Source organism: Arctopsyche grandis, chromosome 5, assembly GCF_051622035.1.
Source record: "Arctopsyche grandis isolate Sample6627 chromosome 5, ASM5162203v2, whole genome shotgun sequence".
In the NCBI taxonomy this organism is placed as follows: domain Eukaryota; kingdom Metazoa; phylum Arthropoda; class Insecta; order Trichoptera; family Hydropsychidae; genus Arctopsyche; species Arctopsyche grandis.
Genome location: NC_135359.1, coordinates 27,722,329 through 27,747,053, shown reverse-complemented (window position 1 = coordinate 27,747,053; position 24,725 = coordinate 27,722,329). Strand labels below are relative to the sequence as shown.

The window sequence follows — 24,725 nt, the reverse complement described above, 5'->3', positions numbered from 1 at the left end:
AAGGGAGAGTGTGAGATGAAGGTTTTACCTTAAAATGTAAAGGTGCGGTCACACCCGCTCGGGGCACGGCCGGCACATAATTAATGAATGCATAAATTACACGTAAACGTATTTAATAAATAAACAAAAATATGCATCGTAATCGCAGGGCGGTGGCGCTTAGCCAGATTAAAAAATAAACACCCACACACACATATTTACTACATAAACACCGTGTGACATTTTAAAATGGAAGCTTATCGGTCAACCGTGTTTCAGAACGTCGCGTGATAGCGGAATGTTTCCTATTAATCAAAACCCTAACCCTTACTTAACCTTAATTCTCCAGATTCAAAATTATAGAAAGATTTCTAGACTTGGCTCCAAACAATAACTGATTCTGCAAATTTAAAAACTTTTATTTACAATTGTATTTACTATGGGATCACTTTATCTAATATTGACTATCTTACTTACATTCTTCCACTGCTATAATTAATGGTAGGAACACAACTTAAAAGTACGGCACGGCACACCTACTTAGGTGAACTTTTGCTCTGATAGGTGTGTCCTCTGTCCATGCTAATTCGACGATTTTATTAATTTAGAAGTTTCTGATACATTTCATCAAATATGGAAATCATCAACGATCGCTGTCAAACCTGTCAATACCGAACACTCTGGGGCTGGATTTGTGAAGAGACGTGATGGTACAGATTTGAACTAGCACCGCTTTTTTTTGCACAAATCCTTTCAGTTATTTGTTGACTTTGCAAATCTGGGCCATTGGACCATTATATTTGGTTACTTTTATAGGCTTGGGTTTATTTTATTTTATTTTATTTTTAAATAAATATACATATACCAGGAAGACCTAACAGGCAAACCCCAATGTGCTTCACGGGTTCAATTCCCACTAGAGTTTCATTGTTGGCCAGAACTTGGTTTGTTGAGGTCAATCGTTTCTTATCAGAATTTTGCAATTTTTCTGATTTTCATTGAAACAGTTCCTGTAAAATTGGCTTTTCCTCTCCAATGTTCTATTACAAACCTTGAGTTATTATTATATCTCAGGTTCGCCAGATTTCTCTCCATAGATGTTTCTGTGGATGTTTATTGATTGTAAAAAATCGTATTGTTACATGAAAAATGTAATTGTATTGATGTTTGTAATGTCTGACCATTGATGTCAGGTATTGTTTCGATTTACATGTGTGTGTATGTAATTATGTATTTAATATATGTATGTAATATAATTTCTCGAGTCTTAATCTGTTTAGCACTCTCGCCGCTTTGGAGCAATCTGTTAGGCGAGTGTGCATGATTAATTGAAAATAAAAATAAAATAAAACATGTCGGATTTCAAAAGTTGCATAAAAACTATTTGAGCTTAATCTCGTGTATCTGATATGTAGTCCAAATATTTCTAACGAATACAAAAATGTATTCAATTTATGTTTGCCCCAGATTTTTCGTATGTGAGCAATACTACAGGTATTCACATTTTTATTTTGACACTTAAATTATATTAAACTGAACGTTAAGGGCTTCCGCGGAATGCTACGTGATACAGCTCAAAAGCGACAGTGGAGAGATTTACGGCCGGAGAGAGCGCACAGCTTCTAACACGATTGCTGCCATGAATTCTGTATGGCGGTGAAAGTATATCAAAATTTGCAGCTAGAGTACTCTCGGTTTGCGGTCGAGTTACTCAAAAGAGACTCAAGTCTCCAGACGAAAAAGCTCTTGGCGGTTGCGGCCATGCACACTAAAACCCCGCCATTCGTCTCTCGTATATGAAACGAGATTTCGCGGCTGTAAATCACCGGTTACAAATAAAACCAAACCTTCTTTGTATGTGTATATAGAATGTAGTGCATGTGCACTATGCATTCTGACATCCTGAAACTCTAAATAAGTCGCATTGCTCCACAAAAGTCATACGATTGCACTTCTTCTAAGAAAATGCAAAGTGGACGCTTGTAAGGCGTCTTGAAATTAATCTGCCGGAATTATGTAAATATGTATATCTCTTCGGTACTTAGCAATCATTGCTATGACGTATTTGGAATGGTGACACGACAACTAGTTCACAGATTTTCCGTAAACCGAGGATGCGCTCCAGGCATTGCGTATACGGCCATCTTGTTCTCACCCCGTCTGTTCACCATGATCTCGTTTACTCTGCCATTACGTATGCAGCCATCTCTTTCACAGACCGTCTGTTCACCGATAACAGACGGTCTGTGAAATAGTTGGCTGCATACGTAATGGCATAGTAAACGAGATCTAGGTGAACAGACGGGGTGAGAAAGAGATGGCCGTATACGTAATGCCTGGAGTGCATCCTCGGTTTACGGAAAATCTGTGAACGAGTTGTCAGGTAACCATTTTGAATATTTGAGACAAGAATTGTTCTGAAAAAATATTAGAGTTTACAATTCGAATACTCGAGTATATTCGGCCTATTTTGAACTATTCGTTATTCGAATATTTGAGCAATTATGTAACGCAACAGTGTATTGTGTGAATGACGTATTAGTCTCGCCTCGTAGCTATGGATTCGTGGAACTTGACATTGTAATTTCTCGCTTTAGAAATTGAACGTATGTATTTTACGTAAGCGAACTTATTGCAGCGTTTATTTAAAACGGAAACGAAAATACAGTCCGAAGCGGGAACGCAATTTTTATGGATAAGCAGAAATATTTCGTTTCACTTATATTGTTTATTTTAATAATTTTGAATTAATATTTCACGCTGTTTTCTATTGTTTAAAACTATTCAAATATTTTGAATTTTACTATTCGATATTCGAATAGTTGATGAAGTTGAATAATTGGAAACTCTAGTAGATACATATATTCTGTCTACTCTTATGTGTATATACACTCGCAAAACCAAACCAAAACTTTTTAGTACAAAATCATATTATATTTGTCGTAATATATATACATAATATGTAAATCAAAAGTACAATACAGAGTAGGTCATCGGGCAACCGACGATTTCCAAGTAGGAAAGCTTGTGTTTTATTTAAAAATTCTAAGATTTTTTTCATAATCAGTACATACAGTGCCGATCACGACAATCGCAACTCTCAATTTTGTCGTTTTCTTGGAATTTCTCAACAGAAAGGTTCCAAACTTTATTACGTTTAAACTATTTTTACGTTTTTTTTATTAAAAAAGGCATTTTTACAAATATGTTAAGACTATTCAGTACTTATTATTTTTACAATCCTCGTATCAAGTTGTTTCGTTTGAGTAACTGCATTTTACAAAAAAAATTGTTTTGGAAGAAAATTTCGCTATCATCCAATGGATTATATGCACCTAATTGGAGCATAGTTGGGATATTCATTATCACTTCTCAAGGGTAAACCATATTCTGAAACATTGTAAAGAAACAGGATGTGTGAACCTTCGGTTAAAAAGCCCGGTTGGAAAAAAAACACTCCACTGGAAGATCGGATCTTGCAAGTTTAGCCAATCGTTTTATAACTGCTCAAGATATTAAACAGAATTTCATTCAATCAACAGTATATGTATTTGAACTGAAATTTTGGCTTATTTTAAGAACTCTCATATTCACTTTGTTATTAGTTAATTTTGTTATTATTTACATATCAATATTATCTTTATTATTATATAATTATTTTAATTTTACTGTACATATACACAAAGTTTTAATGCTTAACTTTAATACATAATAAGAAAATTCGATATAAAATTAGAAAAGTGGTTTTCAATTATATGAAGCTTAATTTTAATTTATAGATTTGTGAAGAAAACAATTAAATTGTGCTAATAGACAATAAATTCATACCGAAATAGTCAATTTATTATCAGAATGCGACGGGTCCATCGGACCCCGACTCGAACATAAATTAAATTTCATGACAAACGGCAAAGAACCGTGAAACCCTCTTAATTTATTATCATTTACCAAATTGCCAAAATTGAAAATAGAAAACCACATGTGTTGATTTCGCCGGAAAAATCCCCAAAAATAATCGATGTTAAATATCCGACAGACTCCACAGCGGCAACCGAGGGTTAACTTGTGATATTAAATACTTTTTTCAGCCATAATGGATACGACGAACGGCTGCGTAGGAGTGCGTAGCGAAAATACGGTTTCGCCTAATTATTCAAATAGGATAGTCTTGTACAGGTAGATGTTGCGAATCCCAAAGGGTGGGATTTTGTGTGTACAAAGGGCGTAGAAATGCGAACGCAGGTCTCGGGTAAGCGGCCTGCCCTAATCTGATGGCCGTTTTCGTATGTAGGTGTGCTGAATTTAATGATATGAATATAAGCCGGTTTTAATTTGTAGACCGTATTAAGTTTTGGCGTAAATTTGGTTCGATATATTGACTGCGTTGGATTTCGTAATATAATATGTACGCTTTTGATACGTCATGTTCTCTGTATGTGTGGATGTAATCAATGTTGGCTGCGATATTTATTCTGCTCTTGGTTTGTGTATTTTTATACATACATACGTATGTACATATATCCGTATTGCTTTTGAGTTTTTCGTTTGTATTCCGTTCTTGAGGAAATTCAATAGTTTTACTTTCGGCTTGTGCGTGTATGGGTTTCGCAATCAATCAAACTTATACTCCAGTCGTATGAAACACATTTATAAGGGATTTCTTACGTAGCAGGAGTTCGATTCGTTTCAATTATTGTTTCTGAAGAAAAATAGTATTACTCGACAAAATTGTAAAACGTTATTGCTTTCTGTATATATAATACAATAAAGACATCTATGGAAAATTTTTCAAACATAACACTACATATAATGCAATAGAGACATCTATGAATAATTAACAAAATCTTCTATGCACCGCAAATTTGCGAGAAATACATTATGTAGGTAGCATTTTATAAGACTTCGAGATGCTAATTACTCAAATTTGCGAGAAACTAAGGAGGAAGATAATGATTTATTGGATCTGTCAAAATAATTAGGCTGGAAAAATCGGAAAATTTTAAAAGGAGATGTTCAATCTGTATTTTAATAACCACAAGATCTCGCCAGCTCCGTATTTCGCTGGTACTTGAAGTCATGACCTCTCTACTGGTATGCAATAGATCTACCAGTGTACTTCACTGTAGTAAAGCTTTTTTTAAATATTCTTGCATTTTCTTCCCCTTTGAACAAATAGACATTTTGTGGACGAAATATAATAAATAAATCAAAAATTTTGCATAATCAAATTGTTACAATTTTTTTATATTAACTTATACATACATATATATTTTTTACGAGTAGACCAAGAAACTACTGCAAAATCTTTTATTAAAATGTTTATCTACAGGAATGTTTCTTAAGCTTTGAAATTACTTACTAATGCAAATGTTATAATGTATAGAAAAGGTTAAAGGCGTTTAAACAATTAAAATCTAACAAGACGAGTGGGTGGCGGAAAGTCAAGTTAACCAGTTTGGAATTTGCTAATTTATCTAAATTAATTTTTGTGACGCATACGTTAAAATTAGCAATATCCCCTTTCCCCCTGGCGTGTGGCTAGTCCAAATTTTTTGATTGTTGCAAGTAATAAACATGCTTGCGGTTTATAATAATAATATCTTTATACCTATGTTACATTGCACAAATTCATATACACATTTAGCCATATTATCGATTCAGAGTGACCTGTTATGGCACAGAAAATAAACAGACATTTTAATATCTGGTTCACCATTTATTACAGAGGTACTCGAAATGCGGACGAATTGAATAACTTCATCCCGTTCAAAGTCAGCAGATTTTTTGATTTTTAAATGCTTTTTATTATTACGAAATTATGTTCACAATACATCTTATATCTATTTTAATAGCTACTGATCTACTGATCATTTTCTATTTTACAATTTTAATTTAATTTGGTTAGTAATCACAGTATTATATTATTCTAATGTTAATCTAAAGCATAATAGGAAAAAGAGCTCAAAAACCTATTTACAATCTCAAAGTCAGCAGAGACGATGGATAACGTATGACTAATATGACAGAAGATTGATTTGAGCTAGCTTGAACCATTAATACACAGTCATAGTTTATCATACTAAGCAGACCGTATATCAAGTCATTGTATTCCGTACGTCAACTTTCAACCTTAGTAATATTTTTTTTTGTATATACATATACATATGTAAGTTCAAGATTTAAGTTCAGACGGAAATATGTAAATGGATTGTTCCAATTTTCCGGTTAAAGTTTTCATCCGAATTTACCTAAAGTGGTGCGCGAAGCATTTGTCAAATATTATACACGGTCATTTCCGCTTCGGCGAATTAAAGTGACATTGGCGAAACAAGGCGCCGAAATTTAAATTCGTGGCCGAAAACACAGTGGTGACGAAAGTAGCACTAGGTGCTACATGCGGCAATTAAACAATTTCGGCACCGAAACGCCATAACCACGTTCGCCACGACGTGTTGGGTCCGAAAGGGAGTCCCCCAAGGACCTCACACCATACACCATTCCACTCCAGAACACGGCAACACGCATAAATCACGTCACGCGACGTGAACATCCGTCATAATGACCGAGTTTTCAATATCGTCCCACTAGCGCGTATTGACCGTCAAAATTGACGGGATAAATATTGACCAACACCCTCCTCCCTCGCCTTGAATACTCTTCTGTCACCTGTTTGTCTGCTTTTAATTTATCAGGTCAAACTTCATTTTCAAATCCAAATCCAATCCTTAGCAAAAATTTAAGTACCATAAGTCAAATTCAAATCATTAATTACACTGAGCAACAAAAAATCACGTTTTTGAGTTACCAGAGCGGAGACTAACCAACCTTTACTAAGTTTGACCCACTAAATTCTAATATGATAATGATTTTTGTTGGTTAGTGATCGTTTAAGAGATATGAGCGTTTAAGGGGGTATTCTAGTCTAGAGGCATAAATTTTAGGTATTTTTTCAAGTGCAATAAAAAAAACAAAAAATATTTTTAGTAGCCATTATGTTCGAAAAATACATAGAAAAAAAAATCAAAGGAAAAAATTCAAAATTCAAAAAGTTACAGGCTGATGAAGTGAGGGGTCTCAAAAAAATGGTGCGCCCTGGTTGACACGATTCCAACCCTCCTAGTATTCCAAAATCAAAAAAGCAAATTAATTCTTAATCCAAACAAATGCTGCTATGGCATGAACTACGGAAAAGTCAAACACATTTTTTTTCGCAAAATAGCGGTTGTTTGAAATAAAAAGTATATTTTTTACCAGTTTTTTTTACTTTTCCGAATTTTTCAAAAATATTAAAAATTGGAATTTTGTCATAGTTCTAGTTCATGCGATAGAGGAATGTATAGCAAAGGCTCACACCAAATTTCAAGTAAATTGGTCTAGTAGAACTTGAGATATCATGTCAACCGTCTCGAAAAAAAAAGTTTCGGGTTAACTTACGTGTCGGTCAGATGCCACGTCACTAAAGCAGCTATATCTCCGAAAATAATTTGAATTTGAAAATCCTCTTAAGGATATATTCTTAAAGGTTTATGCTTTGAAAATATGAAAGAAAAAAAATCGATTTCTTTAAATTTCTAGACTAGAATAAATGTTAAAAAGGTAAAAATTAAATAAATGTGCGATTTTCTCAGTTTTTTGGCTTTTGTGGTCTTTAACTCAAAATCTAGTATTACTGTGCTCTTGTATTATTGGAATCAATAGTCAGATGTTTTTCTTAGTGATTTTGATATTTCTTTGCTTTAAAATACTTATAATTAATTGTCTAGCGAATTTTAAAAGTCAAAAATATATATTTTTTTACGGATTTTTTCTCCGTGCTATGTTGCGCTTATTTGGACAGTTTTTTTATTTCACCACGTTTATAAGGATTGGTTTTCTATCTGAAATTTTTTTTTTTTATCTAAACGTACTAATTCGAGCGATAATTGCAATATAATTCGTTGTGTAGATATTCGTAACGTGGCTAGCGTTATTATCCACCTCACAGAGTTCAGCGGTCGGATAGTTTTGAACCACTTCCACTCTTCAGGTCGCTTTGATATCTTACCGACATAGGGGGGCTAGCTTACATTGAAGTAAGCTTATATCTTTGACATGAAACTAAATCAATCTAATCATTAACGAAGTCATTGAAAATTATATCGGATTTTCTTTTAGATCGGAGCGACGACAGCTAGCTATTCATAAACGGTTTTATACCACCCCTTTGCAATTATGTTAAAGTTTTTTTTTTTCACTCCAATTTTCACATATAAACCTAATATTAGACGCTTTTAATCTTTCTCGTATTCGTTTTTTTAATTCACTAATAGATTATTTAGAATCAATTTCTGATAATCTTAAAATATATAGAACTTTTTAGAGCAAGAGCGACATACATACATATAGTACTGGGAGAACCAAGCTGTGACAGATCCTTGATTTTTTTTAAACATTGTAGAAGTTCATGTTTATTGTATTTTGATTCTTGTGGTTAACGACTTTTGGACACACGAACCGTAGCTTGAGAAGAAATAACTAAGTCGTCTTTTATTATTATTTAGTAAATACAACTAATATCATCTGACTGTTATACTTATTCTATTGTGAGAACAGCCTTATCTGTCAATATACAGACAAATTGCTGAATTTCGAGAAACCGCTGCGACAGATGAATTACTTAAGACCGGTCTGGAGAAATATCTCTATTTGAATGGGCACCTTAATAATTATCGTTTTGTTATTTCAGCCACGATCCATTTGGGGTGAACTATGTAAGTATATGAACATATATCCATGTGATGTTCCATGATTTCAAATTAAATGGTATGTGTATTTTCGATTAGCATGAAACACGAGTAGCAGACGATTCTGGTTCGTGTAAATTTTGTCTCGAATCCGCTAGGTGTCGTTAGAGTCTCTCGATCCGATCGTGCCCAATTATGATTTGTAAAATTATGGCGCTAGTGCCTCTGAGCGCCCGTGGGCTGTCGCTAATTTCCCATTAAAACGTTGACGGATGGTCCCCCGACGTGTTGTAAAAATGCTTGCAGCACCAATGGTTATCTTTTTCAATTTTCTCGCCAAAAATAACATTTTTTTATTATGCCCATAATAAAAAATATATTGTATGCGTACGTTACTTTTCGTCGCGATGATTTTTTTATGCAATAATTTAATTTTGTTTATACGACGTTCATCTCAAATCATACATATCTTAGAGTGGTTTTAAAATTTATTTATGATCTTTCAAGTGATGGTTGGAGCTCAACTAACGACTCTTCAAAGCCGTGTCGTCATAAACCAACTGCTGACGTGGTTATCAACGAACACATTTCCTTGACTACACAATGGCGCTTCAAACTTTCGCGTCAGTAAAATCGTAATTACAAATATTATTATTAAGAGGATTTCCCCCATTTTTTTTCACATTAAGCTTCCCGGAAATGCATACAACAAATCCTGAAAGTTCCATCGTAATCGGTTGAGCAGTTAAGGAACCTATACTAGACAGACCGACGGACAAACTGTCATTCAATTTTATATATATGTATATAGATAATAATATTATATGTCGAATAAGAAATAAAAAGACATATGAAATTAGGATAGAGTGCATTTGGACGAATGAATGCGGTTTTTAAATCAAAAATGCCACTTTGCCTGAAAAAAAAGATCTTCGATCAATGTGTTTTACCAGTGATGACGTACATATTAATGTAAATATACATACATAACTTGGATATTGAACGCCAAGTTGCTACACAAATTCCAATGCACTCAAATAAGTTTGGAACCTTGTATGCTTGGAATAACGAGGAAAGACAGGAAACGGAATACGTGGGTGAGAAGTATGACAATGGTAGTGGATATAATGGAGAGAATTAAGAGATTTAAATGGTAATGGGCGAATCACCTAACTAGAAGAACGAACGAAAGAAGTGATCGAATGGTGCCCGAGAGAATATAAAGTGTGCAAAGAAGTGCATGGGAGATGAGTGGATGAAATTAAAAGAATGTGTGCAATGAGATGGATGAGAGTTGCACAAAACAGAGACAAATGGGAGAGTTTTGGGAAGGCCTTAATCTAACAGTGGATGACGAATGGCTATAAATAAATATGATAATGATTTCAAACAACTTTCTTGTATTGGAAAATAATATTTTTTATTTATTAATAAAGTTTTTCGTTTTTGTTAGAAAAAATGACCACCGAAGTATTCTTACTACGTATACATATTTGCATATTCATTACTAGTTAATAAAATAATTAATAATAATACTATAGATACTTATTATAGATAGACGTAATTTTTGAGAATAAATCTCAAATTAAAGGACCTTAAATTATAAAATAATTTTCACTGACATTTTAGTAATTATTATATATTTTTGTTACAGATCGGAATATTTCCAAGGCTGCTTTCAACACGTCAAGCTGTATTCGTATTAGAAAAGTAAGCTATGTTTATTTAAAATTAATTCAACTGTGCGTCAAATTTTCAACTAATTATTTTTGCATGAAATAAATTTCTAGAATAATTATGCCAAATAACTGTCAGTCTAATTGGTTGAATTTTTAATTACGTTTGTCAAAAACTATTGCGCGATAATCATTTTTTAAATCGTGTCAAATATATATTTTTCATTATGCAAAAAGTATGAAAGGCTGAAAATGAAAGTAACGTAAAATATTAAATACAGACTATTAGATGAGAACGTTCTCGGAATATTCTCAAGGTGGAAAATAGAAACGAAAATGTGACTTGTGAGAACAAACGCGGAGAGATTGAGAGCAATTTATATGCAAAAGGAGTATTCTAGCGCTCTTCAAAGGATTGCGAAAAACTGCATGGTTCGCCGTAGATGAGAGCTTGATTTTATTAGTTATTACTTGAACGCTCTATTATATAATATTACATAAACGAAGATAACCTATTCAGAAATAAAATCTAGACAACACGAGCTGCCAGAAGAAACGCTGTTTAAACGAACGGGCGTGCAGTGAAAACTTCGGGCAACTAGCAGTTTCTAACCTGTTAGAATGCACTCGGTGCTACCAAACTACCCAGAACAACCCCTGAAGGGCTGTAAAGCGTGTCGGGGTTGTTTGTGGGTTACGCGATACTGCAAATTTGTCTTGTGACCGCTAACAAGCAACACCACCAGTTGTGGCGGTGCATTATGAACCCCACATCTGTTGTATGACTACTATTATCCAGGTGGGAGATAGTATCATACTTCTCCAGCTTCCCGGGGAAACGATACAGATTTAAAAATAGGCTGTAGACGCTAATTTATTTTGTATACGACACCATAGGATATCAATCATATGAAAAGTATTTTAGTTGAGAGTAACTTTCCGTGCCTATTAAGATGAAAGCTTCCGATTGGCCTCGTGATAAAAAGAGCTTTTGTCTACCATTAGGCACAAAAGACACAGATTTATGTGGGCAAATGCATGAAATATCAACTCGTTTGTTCCCAAAATTTTAACCGCTTTCGCTTCCAACATATCGGGTATGAAACTAGGAAAATATATGTCAAAATTAAACTAGGAATATTATAAGTCAAAATTCAATATATATTTGAGAATTTACTTCATCCTTGACTGTCTGTTTTATGACATACCTAGCGAGTACCAAAATTCCACCCCAAGTTTCCTTGACGACATGATTGATCTTTGATGGTGGAAGATCAAATCCGCCACTACCACCTGCAGGCAATTCCTAAGTATAAGCCAAGCTCACTCCACCAACACCCATAGCCCAGTCATCGCTGACTCCAGAAGCATAGTTGATAATAACTGCCGAGTTTCCGACCAAGTATTTGGGAGAGCCAGGAGCAGCCAGAGCATCAATGGCATTTCCAACTTGAGTTCCCAAACTTCTGAGCTCAGCTACATTGGATGGGTTGGAACCGTCATATCCATATGGATACAGGAAGTTGCTACCGAAACTATGAATGGCAAGGTAAGCCTTGACACGAGCCTTGTTAGCATTAATCAAATCTCTGAGGACCCTAGATTCAATTTCGGAAAAAGGGCTTGGTCCAGCGAAAGCGTCTGAGCAAGGTGATGAACTAGATCCGGATTCCATCCATTTGAAGTCGAAGTTCCTGTTTCCGTCAACTCCTGGGCAGGTAGTGCTCGAAGCTGTACTTCGGTTCTTTCTCCATAATCTCGCCTAAAATCACAATCAAGCTAAACCACTATTTGTGATTTTGAATCTGATAATCATTGTGATTCAACTTACATTTGTGTGACTGTATTCATATCCGTCAGGGTTTATCAAAGGAATGATGAACCAGTCTATGTTGTTAGCTACGTCACTCTCGGTGATGTCTTCTACCAATTTTGTGATCATGTACAAAGCATTGGCTGGAGCAATCCATTCCCTAGCGTGGATTCCAGCATCGGAAACGATGATCGGTTTGTTGGGGTCGTTTCCTCCGTTCGAAGAGATCTTGATCACTTTAATGTCTCGGCCATTGACGGTTCTGCCCAAAGTTTCGACCTACACTCTGCTTGGGTACCGTTCCGCTAAATCGTCCAAATATGTATTAATCTGAAATATCATAAGTTCGAAATGTAGATACATTAGTGTGATTCCTATATTGACGTATGTATTTATAACTTCACCTCAGCATGTCTATTGTAACTGGTGAAGCTGATCCTTCCATTAACTCTCTTCATCCTTTCCAATTCTTGTTGCTTCATCTCGTCTTCGATTACGTTGCCATTGAATTATATTTTCATTACTTTTATATGGAAACTTCAAATTACTACTTAATTTAGTCGTACGTACCTTTTGGGATCTTCCATTAACACTTTAAACTGCACATTAGCGGTTTTGAGTGTTGATTCAAAAACCTCTAACGAATATTTAAGCACTAGAATCCTAGCATCTCTTCCTAGAACGGAAGCGTGTTGCCATACATCCACTCCTGGAATTTTGTCCAAACTCGAGACAACCAAATGATCCGTCATATTGATGGGCATGACAGTGTAGACCTTACTCCTATTAAAATGTATATTTTAATTCGAGTAGCTTTTGAAATAATTTTTTAAGATAAAAACACGATTTTACCCTTCCAAATAATCATTACAGGCTTGCACCGATGCGATCGCCACCAAGAACAAGAAGTTGAGTACCTTCATTCTGACAAACTAAACGTTTATCTGTCTGACTAAAATTGTCTGTCTTTTATATACATTCGACTTCGATGTAATTGACAAAAGCCATCTATCTATCAATTTAACTCAATCGGACGTCGCGTTAATTAAAACTTTCCAGCTATTGAACACCTTGCGTTTGCGGCTTCGGGTTTCTTCGCTCGACGTCTCCAAACCCCAGTTTCTGAATGTTCTACAGTGTTGGCCTTTGACTCCAGTTCCGTGACAACTGTTTGGCCTTTGAGGAGTTTATGCTGCTGTCCGCTATTATTCAAACATCTCGACAAATGCTTCGATGAACTTGATATCCCATCCTCTTCTCTCACGTTTCACGTTCCACTTCCATTACTATATTTGAAATGTGACAGCCTGTCTAACTGCCATGACTTTTGAAACACTATAATATAGCGTTAAATTCGACAGACGCCACTTGCCGTAGTGCATCGACTTTATAATTGTGTTCCGCTCAGTTCCAATTCAAATATAACGTGCAAATTTAAATGAGAGTCAAATTCCTAATAAATAACTAGTTCCCATACATAATAAGCTAAATTTGTTTTCGCTATCAAAGCAATAAGAATATTAATGTAAATATGTAATTAATGTAATAATTCCTAATTTAAAAACAAAGCTACATTTATTACAAATATACGTATACACATATTGTACTCTATTATCATATTTGTATTACTGTTTTATATCATATAATAATTAACTTTTAAAATCTTCGTTAATTACTTATAAATATTCAGGTATTTGCCTTAAAATGTATAGAAATATTTTCGACAAAATCGAGTGTATTGAGAAGACTCCGTTTACAGGACACTGAACTTCAGCTTGGGAGCTTAAAAATTAAAAAGTTACTTCATGAGTCATTAAAAAAAGTTTAATCGGTTTTATGATAGCTCGTTTCAATGCCGTACTTGTTTAATATTGTACGAAAGTTTGATCTTGAAAGTTTATTTTTATAATTACGATAACGATGTAATTTCTGAGGGACTTTGTAAAGTTATATGTATTTATTTTATTATTTTATTTATTTTTTTTATTTTATTAATTGAAAAATCAACAGACAGGATGTACAGAGATAGGTATAAAAAACACAAAAAGTAAATAAATAATATATGTAACACCCGAGTCCAATAATAGATTTTTACAAAAATGAAAAAGATAAATATAAGGAAAACAAATTAAAAAGTAAAGAATAAAGGCATGACAAAATATGTAGTACATTGCATAATTAAACTATAGTATTAAAATATTTGGAAAAGGTTATAAGATAGAATATAAGAAGAAATTGAAATTTACAAATATAAAAAACAAATGAAAAAGGTAAATACAAAATAAACAAATGAAATGGAAAGGAATGAAAGCTATAATATGATTAAATAGCACATTACATAACTAAACTAAAGTATAAAAATAATGGAAATATTGGAAAAATAGAATAGAAGAAAAAATGAATCAATCGGTCAAGATTCTCTTGATGTTAGACCTGAATTGATGTAGGGAAATACCAAACAGATCAACCTCATTCAGCTCTCCGTTAAACATACGATAAACGCGCTGCAGATAAAAATATTTTTGGGAATTAGTATTGAAAGGATCAAGTGAAAAGAGTGTAACGCGTCTAGGGTATCGAACTGGGATTCTGAAATTAACCTTATTCAGTAAATCAGAACAATCAAGGAAACCATTTATGAGCTTAAAGAAGAATATAGCATCAGAATGTCGTCGCCTGACAGAAAGATTGTTAAAAGAAAGGATTTTTAAAATGTCGGAAACAGTAGAATGGGTATAGGTAGGAAAAAGGTAGCGTAAGGATTTAATAAATTTAAGTTGAACTTTCTCAATACAATTAATATGGGATAAATAAAAAGGTGACCAGATAATTGAGGCAAATTCAAGGTGAGACCTTACAAAGGAAAAATAAAGTAATTTTAGTACTTAAGGATCATTAAAGGGTTTTGTTGAGCGGAGTAGGAATCCAAGAGATTTAAATGCTTTGTTGGTAATAAAAGAAATATGTTCAGAGAAATCTAGTTTATTATTGAGTATTACACCAAGATCCTTAATAGAAGATGACTTATATATTCAAATACTATTTAGAATATTTACGTATATTAAAATCCGCATATCAGCTAGCAGCATAGCTTGGTAGTTTAGTTAATGCTAACCACCGAAAGGTGGCCGGGTTCGATTTCGAATATTTCTGTAGTACTGCTGGTCAGACTTTGATATTTGTGATTCCAAGTCGATCATTTCCTAACAGAGTTTTCCAACTTATCTGATTTCATTGTTGAAACGGTTCCTCATACAATTGGCAAAACTATCCTACCCACTATTTTATTTTACATAGATATATACTAGGAACGCTTGACAGGAAGACCCCAATGCGTCTTCCTAGACAATTAATTACAAACAATGCAGAATTTTTATTACATAAATCAATATCATACTTCGACTATTTTTCTAAGTGGAATTTTATTTAATTCTCATATAAAGACAATTTAATATATTATCACTATTAATTGAATTCAGATTCGTGTAAATACAAGTAAATAATAGTACGAGTTTTTAGTTGGAAATTTTACCGATTTAAAATTCAGCACACTTCCAATTAACACTTTTAAACGAAAACAAAAAATAGTGTGGTCAGAACACTATCTCAATAAACGTTTTTCAATAGAAAATACTCAATATAATATAGTATTAACAGAGGAAAAAAATCCCAAGTGAAAATACGTACTTTTGACTTTTGATTTAAACTGAACTACTACTTAGAGAGATTTGAAAGCTAAAAAGTATTACAAATGAAAGATAAAATACCCGACTATAGATTTCAATTTTCATTTTGAACAGGAAATTTACAGATTTTGAGATATCGACCAAACAACACCAAGATATAGAAAAATCACGCGATTTAAAAAACACATATACATATCTCCGAATCTCGAGCCAATCAACATTTTTCATTACCAGATTCGTGTTCACTGGGCATAGATCTATAAGAAAAGTCATATCTTGTCTCTGAACCATTTTTCGTGTCGAACAGTGTAAGAAACAATCGAATTGGAGTCACAAATATCCAAGTCTAACCAGCAGTGTTAAAGATTAGCCCGGGAACGAACCCAATAATCTCTTGGTGCTAAACATAAAGGCAACCACTGAGCCATACTGTTGGCTGTATTTGTATATGATTTCAAATGTATAACCTATAAATTTATTCATATATGTACAAGTTTAATACCATAGATGTCGCTCAGGGGCAGCCGGACAATGGCATAATGGAAAAATATAAAATTAGGGTCCATCGGTTATGCCGTCTTTCCCAAGTATTAAATAAAATAAAATATCCGCAACATGTTTTTGACGTCTGCAACTTTATCATACATTTTTGTAAAATATGAAAATGAAATAATTAGTGCTTGTGTGGGTTGATTCAATTAGTCAATTATATGTATGTATGTACATGCGTAAGCACACCATTATATGAAAGAAGATGATTTAATACGGAAGAAATCACATTGGTGTCTACCAATTTTTCGTCATCATCCGCAACGTAATGACGCTTGTTAGAGCATCAAGTTACTCTGGAAAAAATGCGAACTTTCCAATTTATATGCAATACGATATCCAGAAAGCTCGTGATCAACTCGTTATCTCACGCCACAAATCACCGGAAAAATTCGGCATTTTCTTTTCGCCGCAATGAAACTCCACCAGAATGATAATTCTCGTTCGGTAAATTTCCCCGTTTAACGTTGAAATATGATATTTTTCCATTGGCGGCGCGTACAAGTAAAATAATAATAATAGTCCGCCGACTTTGATAGGCAAAATTTTCACATTTATCATGTCAATGCGGATGCATGTGTCATGTGCGCGAATTTCATTTGTCAACTTCATCGGCTCGATTTTCAAGCCCATGCCACGCAATATGAGCGCATGCGCGCGTTCATGTTTTATTCATGACTTTTAATATTATCCCTCGACTTCCGATTTTGCCGTATTCCCTTTCCACGTCCATCGTGTAAATGTTTTCTATGTTCATATTACACAGTGGATTCGTTTTCGCTATCAAAACTCAATCTCTTTCCGCAACATTAATAACCGGGCGTAACATACGCCTCTACCAGCAAATATGTACATATCCGATTCGCAATGTTATAATAGCTTAATAAACGCTAAAGCCTTGCATTCAAGGTGAATCCATTGAACTATTTCTTTTTGACTTTTGTATTGTTACAAATCATATACATTGTATATGTATGTTTTACATGGAAATCAATTCAAGTAAGCTATAATAACAATGACCTGATTGCGTTATGTACGTACTAATATATATGAAGTTTCTAATTTGTTTACATAAAATGTTTTTTAAGCTTCTGTATGACTTATTGGTAAAGCACCCAAAATATTTGTATATTTTTATGTTAGATAAATCCGAAATCGGTATTACTTTGTATTATTCCTGGATTGATTTTGATTTTTAAATGCTTTTTATTATTACCAAATTATGTTCACATTACATCTTATATCTATTTTAATAGCTACTGATCTACTGATCGTTTTCTATTTTACAATTTTAATTTAATTTTGTTAGTAATCATAGTATTATATTAGTCTAATGTTAATGTACAGCATAATAGGAAAAATAGCTCAAAAACCTATTTACAATTCTAATATATTAATGCATAAAATCAACTAAAGACTAAAGTCGATGACCTAAAGCAGATTGTGTTTAGGTAATCTATTACTGGATTAAAACTTCCTTGAAGTATGTATACCGGTTGCTTTGAAAATACCGACAGTTGATTTACGTAAAAAATTCTGAACCACAGAATCATAAAGGAAATCTCTACATATAGTATTTTTATTAGTTTCACTTAGTCAGAACTGAACCACTGAACCACTTCCACTTTTCCAGTAGATTTGATACTTAACCGACATCGGAGATCAGATGTCAATATGAGAGGCAAACGTGTCTGAAATTACGCTATAAGAATTAAATCATTAAAAATTATATCGGAATCTTCTGTCAGATCGACGCGATGACAGCTGGCTATCTATACGTGCCTTTCTGCCGCCCCTCCGTAACTAACAAGTTAAATAGTTGTAACTAGTCACCGGACCCAGAAGGTGCCGCGTATTGTTCAAAGGTAAATGCATTGTTAAAGGTTAGCTGAACCTTTTTTACAAAAGATTTACAACAATGGAATAATGGATAGCACTGTGACTATCCTACCTCTAGTTATAACTAGACTTTGACGTTTGCTTGGTGCTTTTCATATAACAATGTTATTTAACAAAGCAAGAGAGCAAAAATACATGGTAGTGAACCATTTTTTCTGCGAAAAGCATCGTCCCAAAGCCGATCTTTGGTTATAGCCAGCAGCATAGCTCGGTCGTTAAGCTTCTGCTTAACACCGAGATGCACCGGGTTCGATCCCATGAGCTGACCTCGATTGAAAAGAATTTTTCTGAGTATATCTGTAATGCTGCTGGTCAGACCTGGATATTTGTGCTCCTGGTCGATCGTTTCATATTAGAGTTTGCCAGTTTTCTCCGATCTCATTGTTGAAACGGTTCCCGATTAAAAATTGGGCCTTCCTACCTACTATGTCACCACTATTTGAGTATGATTAATGTACAATAAAATGTATGTACAATTCATAGATTTTTCGTTAAATTGCGAGTCAGTGTCTCGTAATTCAGCGACTTGTATAATAAATAAAAATGCTCTATTGTTTGTAATTGGCCAAGAAGACGCATTGGGGTTTACCTGTAAGGCCTTCCTGGTATAAAATGTAAAAATAAAATAAAAGTTACTTTTTTACACTATCTCAGATATCAACTTAATATTATGCTTTTACACCTTATCATATATAATTTATATTTTTTTTGTCATTCACTAGTAGATTATTAAGTCCTTTTGTATTTATGGAATTCAGTAATAGACCTGCTTACATTATTATAATGTAGTTTGGATCTACTATAATCTGCTTGAATTATTATATATGTATGGGTTAAATTACTAAATGAATAAATCTTTCAAATTTGGTCTTAGTTTTAAAAAATGCGATACCGTATCTTATAAAATAATTTATTATAATAATTTTATCTGAGCTGGTTTTTTATGGGAACAAAATTTTCTTTGCCAAAATCTTTATCTGTTTGTTCAAGTGCGAAAAAAAGCGCAATGATTCCGGTTATCTTTCGGAAGCGGAATTATCCCTGTGTGTCCTGAGGGCGCAAAAGCGAGGCCTCTGACTAAAATATTCATATTGCCAAAGAGGGAATAAAACTACCACACACACACATACATACACACCGTGGACCCTTTTTTGCCTCTCTCCCAAACGTGTTTTGCAGTCATAATAAATAATTCTGTAAATGACACCATGAGCGCCTTTTTTTAATATAATCAAATATGCATATCACGAAATTAAAATTCCTCGAATACGACACAACGACTTAAACTCTTATTCTGTTATTCTCCTATGAGTATATCTGTTTATTGTTGACTTCTTATAAAAGACTTCTGTTATATTTTAGATATGCTTATGACTGATAAAAGGTTAAGAAATTACAGTGTGCCAACTATGAACTGATAAGTTTATGATGACAATAGACAATCAAATAATTCATTTTATGACGTCGAATTAAATGCATGAATCGGCTATTGTACTTAAAAAGTATTCATACTCACAATAATAGTAAGTGAATCAAAAAAGCATTGTTCTTATTATCTTAAAACTAGATTTTACTTGGGAAATTATTTGATTTTAATTCATCCAATACAATAACAAATTCACTGATACGTTTTATGTACTATCGAATGATCTTAATAATATGACTGTAGTGATTGAATGAAATGATACAACGTTTTTAATTGTAAATATGTACGTATGTTTATTTTAATATCACTTTTATATTACATTTCAAAATATTTATACTCCGTAAGCAGACATGCATCCTAAGCTGCCTTGTTGATAACGTACCTAGCCAGTACTAAAATACCACCCCAAGTTTCCCTCACCACCTGGTTGATCCTTGATGGTGGAAGATCGAATCCTGCACTACCACCTCCGGGCAATTCCAAAGTGTAAGACAAGCTCACTCCACCAACACCCATAGCCCAGTCATCGCTGGCTCCAGCAGCAGCATAGTTAAGAGCGACAGCTGAGTTTCCGACCAAGTATTTGGTAGAGCCTGAAGCAGCCAAAGCATCAATGGCATTTCCAACTTGAACTCCCAAACTTCTGAGCTCAGCTACATTGGATGGGTTGGAACCGTCATATCCATATGGATACAGGAAGTAGCTACCGTAACTGTGGATGGCAAGGTAAGCCTTGACACGAGCCTTGTTAGCGTTGATCAAATCCCTAAGGACCCTAGTTTCAATTTCGGAGAAGGGGGTTGGTCCGGCGAAAATGTCTGAGCAAGGTGATGAACTAGATCCGGATTGCATCCATTTGAAGTCGAAGTTCCTGTTTCCGTCAACTCCTGGGCAGGTAGTGCTCGAAGCTGTGCTTCTGGTCTTCCTCCATAATCTCGTCTAAAATCACAATCAAGTTAAAACACTATTTTTGATTTTGGATCTGATATGCATTTTGATTTTACTTACATTTGTGTGACTGTATTCATATCCGTCAGGGTTGATCAAAGGAATGATGAACCAGTCGATGTTGTTAGCTACGTCGCTTTCGGTGATGTCTTCTACCAATTTTCTGATCATGTACAAAGCATTGGCTGGGGCAATCCATTCCCTAGCGTGGATTCCAGCATCGGAAACGATGATTGGTTTGTTGGGGTTGTTTCCTCCGTCCGATGAGATCTTGATCACTTTAATGTCTCGGCCATTGACGGTTCTGCCCAAAGTTTCAACCTTCACTCTGGTTGGATACTGTCTTGCCAAGTCGTCCAAGTATGAGTTGATCTAAAAATATCATCGAATTACATAAAATGCATAATGATACGTACAACGAGTCGACAATCAATCAGTGTGATTCAATATCAAAAATACAATAGTGATTACGTTTAATAAAATCGTAAATTTTCCTATTTACCAATCGCATTTGTCAAACTGATAGCCTCGATTTATTGTTATCGCCGTGTGACAAATCCGTTCGAATTATGCATCAATTGATTACAAACACATTCATCATTCTCGTTAATTCAAAATATAAATATTTTATTATTCCGAAACGCAAAATTAAACCGAAAATTAACATAAAAACTTCATGATTAAATTGCTGAAGCCATACATATTTAATTTCTTTATTTCGTTTGTTTTTTTTTTTTTGCGACATCTATTTTCAAATTAAAATTTATTCTCTAAGTATTCCATAGTATAATTTGTCAAACAAAATAATTTTTATATTTTGCATGAAAATAAAATAAACTCAATATCAAAACATATTGTATGAAAATGATATAGTTTGCAATTGTGTAAATTTGTATTTAAAAATCTTTTTAAGATTTTTTGCTTATTTAGATACATTTAAAAAAAAAAAGTTATACTATCATTCAATTTGACGACTACAGAAAAAATATATACAGATAAAATAAGTGACTATAATATGTTCGATATTATATTCTAGAATTACTTCTAACAAACTATTTGATGTGCATCTATGTTAAAACTTTACCTCAGCATGTCTGTTGTAACTGGTGAAACTGATTCTTCCAGGAACCCTCTTCATCCTTGCCAATTCTTGTTGCTTGATTTCCTCTTCAATCACACTGTAATGGAATACAACATTAATATATTGCTTGATTATAAAAGTTAAACATTTCATTGAAGAATTTGGTAGCTTACCTCTTGGGATCTTCCATGATCACTTCATACTGAACGCTGGAAGATCTGAGCACGGATTCGAAGGTGGTAAGCGAATCTTTGGGTACAAGGATCCTTGCCTCTCTTCCGAAGATGGAAGCATGTTGCCATACGTCAACACCGGGGATGTTGTCCAAACCAGCGACGATCAGTTGGTCTTTCTTGGTCATGGGCCTCACAGTATAGACCTTGCTCCTATTATAATAATCGTATCGTTGGAGATTTTTGGAATGATTTTAAATTGATTTTTTTATATGAAAAACTTACCCTTCCAAGTAGTCATTGTTGGCTTGCACGAAGGCAAAGGCCACGAAGAACAAGAGCGCTAGTACCTTCATCATGGCGCATTAAAGTTTAGATTCCAAAACACTCGTCTTATATACATTCGCTATCTCTCTTTAGCTTAATTCAAAACAGATAACAAAAGCTATTGATCAATTTTATCTCATCTTAACTTGACGAATGATTTTATAAACTTCTTACTACATACATATTTTGTATTTTTTGTATATAATAATACACATACGTAATTCTGGCCATTCCTATCCAGACTCTGTATCTTGCAACGACAGAATTTACCTTAAATTCAACATCATTTTACCTCCTTAATGTCTCCGATTTGTAGTTTGATCTCATTTTTATTTTAATCTTTTTATTACATGTGGCTTACTACTATTTGTCAATTTATTTTTTTAGTATCTGAAGTGTTTTTTATCGAAGCTCTTAAAATATCAATTTCAAAAAATTATCTATTTAATTAATCTCCAGATATCGTATGATATTTCGTTGATCATGGGGTTTTACGCTATTTAATTATTAATATATGTTTTCGTATTGATAATACACGATTTTCTATTTATAAAAATTTAATTAATTACACATTATATTATATTGATTGACAGACTTCATCAGAGGCGTGCTATTTTTAGCTTTATCTATAATAATCATTTCTTGTAGATTCTAAACTGTTTTGTTGTTGAGACCATAATGTAAATGTTATGCATTCTTAAAATCATCTCAGATTCGGTAGTATTTTTTGCATTTACATATGTATATGTATTCAATATAATAATATAGTTCTTTGCATGTCCTAAAACTACATACGTATATATTAATTATTTTAAATAAAATTGTATATTTTGATTCAATAATAGACATGTCCGGTAGTAAAGAAGAAGAAATAAAGAGACGTGTGGAATTAGAATGAAGTGCATTTGGACGAACGAATGCGGTTTTTAAATCAAAAATGCCACTTTGTCTGAAAAAAAAGATCTTCGATCAATGTGTTTTGCCAGTGATGACGTATGGATGTGAAACTTGGACATTGAACACCAAGTTGCTACACAAAGTCCAATGCACTCAAAGAAGTATGGAACGTTGTATGCTAGGCATAACGAGGAAAGACAGTGGGTGAGAAGAGAAGTATGACAAGAGTAGTGGATAGAGTGAAGAGATTGAAATGGCTAGAAGAATGGACGAAAGGTTGACAAAAGAAGCACTAGAATGGTACCCGATAGAATGCAAAGGGGTACAAGAAAACCAGTAGACGAAGACCGGGAAGATAGGTAGACGAAATTAGGAAAATGTGTGGGGTGAGATCGATAATAGTTGCGCAAAACAGAGACAAGTGAAAGCGTATTGGAGAAGCCTTAATCCAGAGTGGATAGTGAATGGCTGTAGATGATGATGATGATGATTTTCATTTAATTGTCAACATACATATAATACATATAGAAATCATAATTAATTTTATGAAATATGTTCATTTTGAGAGCGTTTTATAAAATATTTTCATATTAATTTACCGATATTAATTTAATATGATATATGTATTAATTTTAATTTTGGTAGTCATTATTTAAAAGTTTTTTCAATAATAAAATGGTTTGTGTACTTAATAGCTTTAATATTTTTCGTAATATTCATAGATGTCACTATTCAATTTGGAATTCGTCTGAAAATTAAAGTTACTTTCAGTATTATTATTTAAGTATTACGTTACTTTAAGTATTACAATTATCTGTTTAATTTAATTAATATTACATATTGATCCTTTTTGTTTTTCCTTTTCTTGCTTTAAATTTATATTGTTTGATCATTTTTCTTATTATCACATATGTACATTGTAAATATGTATGTATGTATGATACATATATACCATATCTACCATTATTAAATGCTTTTCTTCTTTATTACTATTTTTTTCATTATTACTATTTTTTTCATTATTACTAATTGTTACTAATGTTATTAAAAACATTGAAATTCTGTCTGTTTCTGTTTTTAAAATAAACAAATAATAAAATTAATTTGATTCAAACTTTAATTAAACATTTAATCAAACAACTAAAAATAATAATTATTATTATTATATATATCGTTTATCGTCTTGAATTCATTCTATGTTTACAAGGTTTTTGTATTTCGTAATATTCTTTCTCGATTATGATTTTCAAGTTATGAATTCCATAAGTCCTCACCAGATAGAGTTTGTCATCCGGACTGACCGAAACCAATCACGACAAGCAAATAATACACCACCACCACGTCGATCTACTCTATCGCGACGATGCAGCCTCCAGGAAGAATCAAAAAGTTCAGCTTTAAAAAATGATGCTGAACTTTGAAAGTCAACCATGTTTCCGTTAGTGCTACCATATCATCACAAATATGTAGTAGAAACGGCTGAATTAAACGCAGCCAGCTTTGTCCTGAGACCTCGTGCATTTTGGTAATAAATTACCAATTTTCGGT

At 33.5% G+C, this 24,725-nt stretch overlaps 3 protein-coding genes across 3 annotated transcripts in view; 1 reads left to right on the top strand and 2 right to left on the bottom strand.

Moving 5' to 3' along the window:
• Positions 1–24,725, top strand: part of LOC143911513 (uncharacterized) — a 312,973-nt gene that overhangs the window by 270,102 nt on the left and 18,146 nt on the right. Inside the window, exon 8 of the mRNA XM_077430406.1 lies at positions 10,357–10,412. The gene's annotated coding sequence lies outside the window, so the exon portion shown is untranslated. The remainder of the gene's footprint in view (positions 1–10,356; positions 10,413–24,725) is intronic.
• On the bottom strand, positions 11,327–13,114 carry LOC143912399 (carboxypeptidase B-like). The gene is made up of 6 exons (XM_077431676.1): positions 13,044–13,114; positions 12,762–12,974; positions 12,210–12,453; positions 11,717–12,140; positions 11,587–11,671; positions 11,327–11,483 (listed from the first exon to the last, which is right to left on the bottom strand). The coding sequence occupies exons 1-6, from the start codon at positions 13,112–13,114 to the stop codon at positions 11,327–11,329; spliced, it is 1,194 nt and encodes a 397-aa protein (XP_077287802.1).
• Positions 19,522–22,932, bottom strand: LOC143912245 (carboxypeptidase B-like). Its single transcript, XM_077431519.1, has 5 exons — positions 22,239–22,932; positions 21,954–22,166; positions 21,784–21,877; positions 20,760–21,071; positions 19,522–20,690 (listed from the first exon to the last, which is right to left on the bottom strand). The coding sequence occupies exons 1-5, from the start codon at positions 22,310–22,312 to the stop codon at positions 20,109–20,111; spliced, it is 1,275 nt and encodes a 424-aa protein (XP_077287645.1). The 5' UTR covers positions 22,313–22,932; the 3' UTR covers positions 19,522–20,108.

Bases quoted from the DNA above. Each gene is read 5' to 3' on its own strand.
- LOC143912399 (XM_077431676.1), bottom strand. From the start codon at position 13,114: ATGAAGGTACTCAACTTCTTGTTCTTGGTGGCGATCGCATCGGTGCAA. The intron at 12,975-13,043 runs GTAAAATCGTGT...ACATTTTAATAG, and splicing joins TGTAATGATTATTTGGAAGG to GAGTAAGGTCTACACTGTCA. The intron at 11,672-11,716 runs GTGTTGGTGGAG...AATTGCCTGCAG, and splicing joins CAGCGATGACTGGGCTATGG to GTGGTAGTGGCGGATTTGAT.
- LOC143912245 (XM_077431519.1), bottom strand. From the start codon at position 22,312: ATGATGAAGGTACTAGCGCTCTTGTTCTTCGTGGCCTTTGCCTTCGTG. The intron at 21,878-21,953 runs GTAAGCTACCAA...ATTCCATTACAG, and splicing joins ATCATGGAAGATCCCAAGAG to TGTGATTGAAGAGGAAATCA. The intron at 21,072-21,783 runs GTAAAGTTTTAA...TGATATTTTTAG, and splicing joins GTTACAACAGACATGCTGAG to ATCAACTCATACTTGGACGA.